This window comes from Protobothrops mucrosquamatus, unplaced genomic scaffold (genome assembly GCF_001527695.2).
Source record: "Protobothrops mucrosquamatus isolate PMUCROS unplaced genomic scaffold, P.Mucros_1.0 scaffold21018, whole genome shotgun sequence".
Lineage (NCBI taxonomy): Eukaryota > Metazoa > Chordata > Lepidosauria > Squamata > Viperidae > Protobothrops > Protobothrops mucrosquamatus.
This window is the reverse complement of record NW_015406774.1, coordinates 1-2,435: the sequence shown is the minus strand read 5'-3', so window position 1 is coordinate 2,435 and position 2,435 is coordinate 1. Positions and strand designations below refer to the sequence as shown.

The following is a 2,435-nucleotide window of genomic DNA, read 5'->3' as shown; positions in this document are numbered from 1 at the left end:
CTTCCTTCCTTCCTTCCTTCCTTCCTTCCTTCCTTCCTTCCTTCCTTCCTTCCTTCCCTACCTCTTCCTTCCTTCCTTCCTTCCTTCCTTCCTTCCTTTCCTCCCTCCCTCCCTCCCTGTTTGGTCAGCTGCTTTCAGGCCCTCCAAAGGGCAGAGGAAAGCTGCATGAAGGAAGGAAGCCACAGCCTCTGGAGAGCAAAAGGCTTCTGAGATGCCCAAGGAGCCTTCGCTTCCCCTCCTCCTCCTCCTCCTCCTCCTCCTCCTCCTCCTCCCCCCTCCCCCTCCTGTGTTTTGGGGAACTGGCTTAAATCCCGGGCAGGGCAGAGAAGCGCAGAAGAGCCTTCGCTCTGCTCTCTAGGCCATTGCAGAGGGCCTGGGTCTTGTCTCACCCTCTTGGGTGTTCCACCCCCACCAGTGAAGGTTCTCCTGCGGCACCTTTGGGACCCCCAACCCTTCCTCCTCAGCAGGGGTCATGCCCAGCCTCCCCCTCCCCCCCTGGCAATCGCCCCCCAAGCGGCTTCTCCTCACCTGCCTCCAGAGGCTTCGTGCCGGGTGCCTGATGAACCTGTTGCCCAGGTCGTGAGTGACGATGGTCTCCTCCAGGTAACTGCAAGGTGGGCAATGGCTGAGCTGCCTGCCCAGGACCCCCGCATCCTCCACCCAGGGGGGGGGAGACCTGCCCGTCACTCCCAGGAGCCAAGGAACCCGGGGGGGGGGGCAGAGGAAAGTAGGGCAGCCTGCAAACCGCCAGGTCCTCACCTGTACTTTCCTGGCACCCCCCCAGCGCAGGGGGCATAGAGGTTGTAGATGTTGAGGCCCGATTCGTCCACAATCTGGATCACCTCGACCATCTGTGGGGAACAAGAGAGCGGGTTGACCTCTTCCCCCTGCCACACACACCCCCCCAGGCCCAGCCCCGGCAGTCCTCCCCACTCACCGCAGACGTGCAGTTCACATTTGTGCTTTTGTGGAAGTCGCACTTCTCCTTGGAGCAGCAGTAGCGCTGCAGGTCGTCCCAGAGCCTGCGGGGGGGGGGAGAAGCAGAGGGTCCCTCAGCCGCCTTGGGGGCCGCAGCGCCCACCCCGCCCCTCCTCCTCCGGGCCCCGGGCAGAGGCTCACCTTTTGCCCAGCAGGCCGTGATAGTAGGCGAAGTAAACCAGGGAGTTGTCGTTGGTCTCGTAGCAGGAGAGCCCGTTGCCCACCGAGAGGCCCTGAAACGCACGCCCAGTGACGCCCAGCAGCCCCTCACCACCATTCCCTTCCCTCCCCCACCCACATGCCCAAGAGGAGCTGACTGGCTGTTGGCAGCCAGGCACTCCCCAGGGCAGGGAAACGTGTGTGTGTGTGTGCGTGCGCAGGCGCACCGGCTGAGGAAACTTGCACCACGCCCTGGTTTTGCTTCTCCAAAAGAGCAGCTCAAGGGAGGCCCAGGAAGAAGCAGCGACTGCCGCTCCTGCTGCTGGCAGAATTCTGGTCTTGCCAGTCTGCAGAGCTGCCCAGTGCTGGGGGGCAATGCCGCCGGGCAGCCCTGCGGCCACCACCCAATTCCCTCCACGCCCACTTAATGCCAGGCTCCAGGGGAGACTGCTCCGGGGCCTCAGGGGCCTGGCACACCCACCTTCAGCTTGAGGCTGGCGTCCTGCATGACCCACTGCGCCAAGGTGGGGATGTAGACCCCGCCATAGCTTTCCCCGGACAGGTAAAGGTCTTTGGGCAGGTGCTCCGGAAAGAGGCGGAAGAACTCCTTCAAGGCCAGGTAGTTGACGCGGGCCACCTGCAGGCGGAGAGAGAGGCACGTGCCAGGCCCAGAGGCAGACGGGGCAAGGAGGGCAGAGCTGCGGGCAAGGGCCGGCACCCACCTCTGTGTCGTTTGTCCCATACTCTTGGGTGTCCGAGTAGGAGTAGCCGACGCCAACCGGGGACTCCAGGTACAGGATGTGAGCGAGCTGGAGGGAGACAAGGGGGGGGGGGGTGAGGCTCCACGGTGTGTGTGTGTGTGTGATCCTGCCACTGCCTCTCATGCCTTCTGGGTTGGGAGGGGCAGGAGGTGCTCCAGCCAAGCTTTCAGGGCTGGGGGGGGCCTCACCTTATTCCAGCTGTATTCATTATACGTCAAGGTGGCTCCGTCTGGCTGGACCTAAATGGGAGCAAGTGACCCTCCTCAGCGAAGACCCCCAAGAATGCCCACAGCCTCTGCCTGATGCCCAGGGCTCTCTGGCCCCCTGAGCACCTCGGGAGGCACAGGAGCCCCTGCCAGGTGAGGCAACAGTGGCAGGGGGGGGAAGTGTGACCTCACAAATGCGAGAGACACAAGAGCCGGCCCTTCCAGCTGCCCCCCCTCTCCCCGCCCCCCGGGGAAGCAGAAGGGAAGCTGCCCCAGAGCGACAGCGGGGCGGAGTGGACCGGGGAGGGGGGGGGCTTCTGCCTCCCTCCCC

The 2,435-nt window shown here is 64.1% G+C and overlaps 1 protein-coding gene across 1 annotated transcript; it reads right to left on the bottom strand.

Moving 5' to 3' along the window:
* Positions 1 to 528: 528 nt before the first annotated feature.
* LOC107301967 (lysosomal protective protein-like) lies at positions 529 to 2,137 on the bottom strand (the record flags this gene model as incomplete). The annotated part of the gene is made up of 7 exons (XM_015831110.1): positions 529 to 607; positions 760 to 851; positions 938 to 1,022; positions 1,120 to 1,211; positions 1,619 to 1,774; positions 1,860 to 1,946; positions 2,087 to 2,137. Coding segments are annotated over 7 exons (642 nt in total), but the record flags the coding sequence as incomplete, so codon positions are not given.
* Between the last annotated feature and the right edge of the window lie 298 nt (positions 2,138 to 2,435).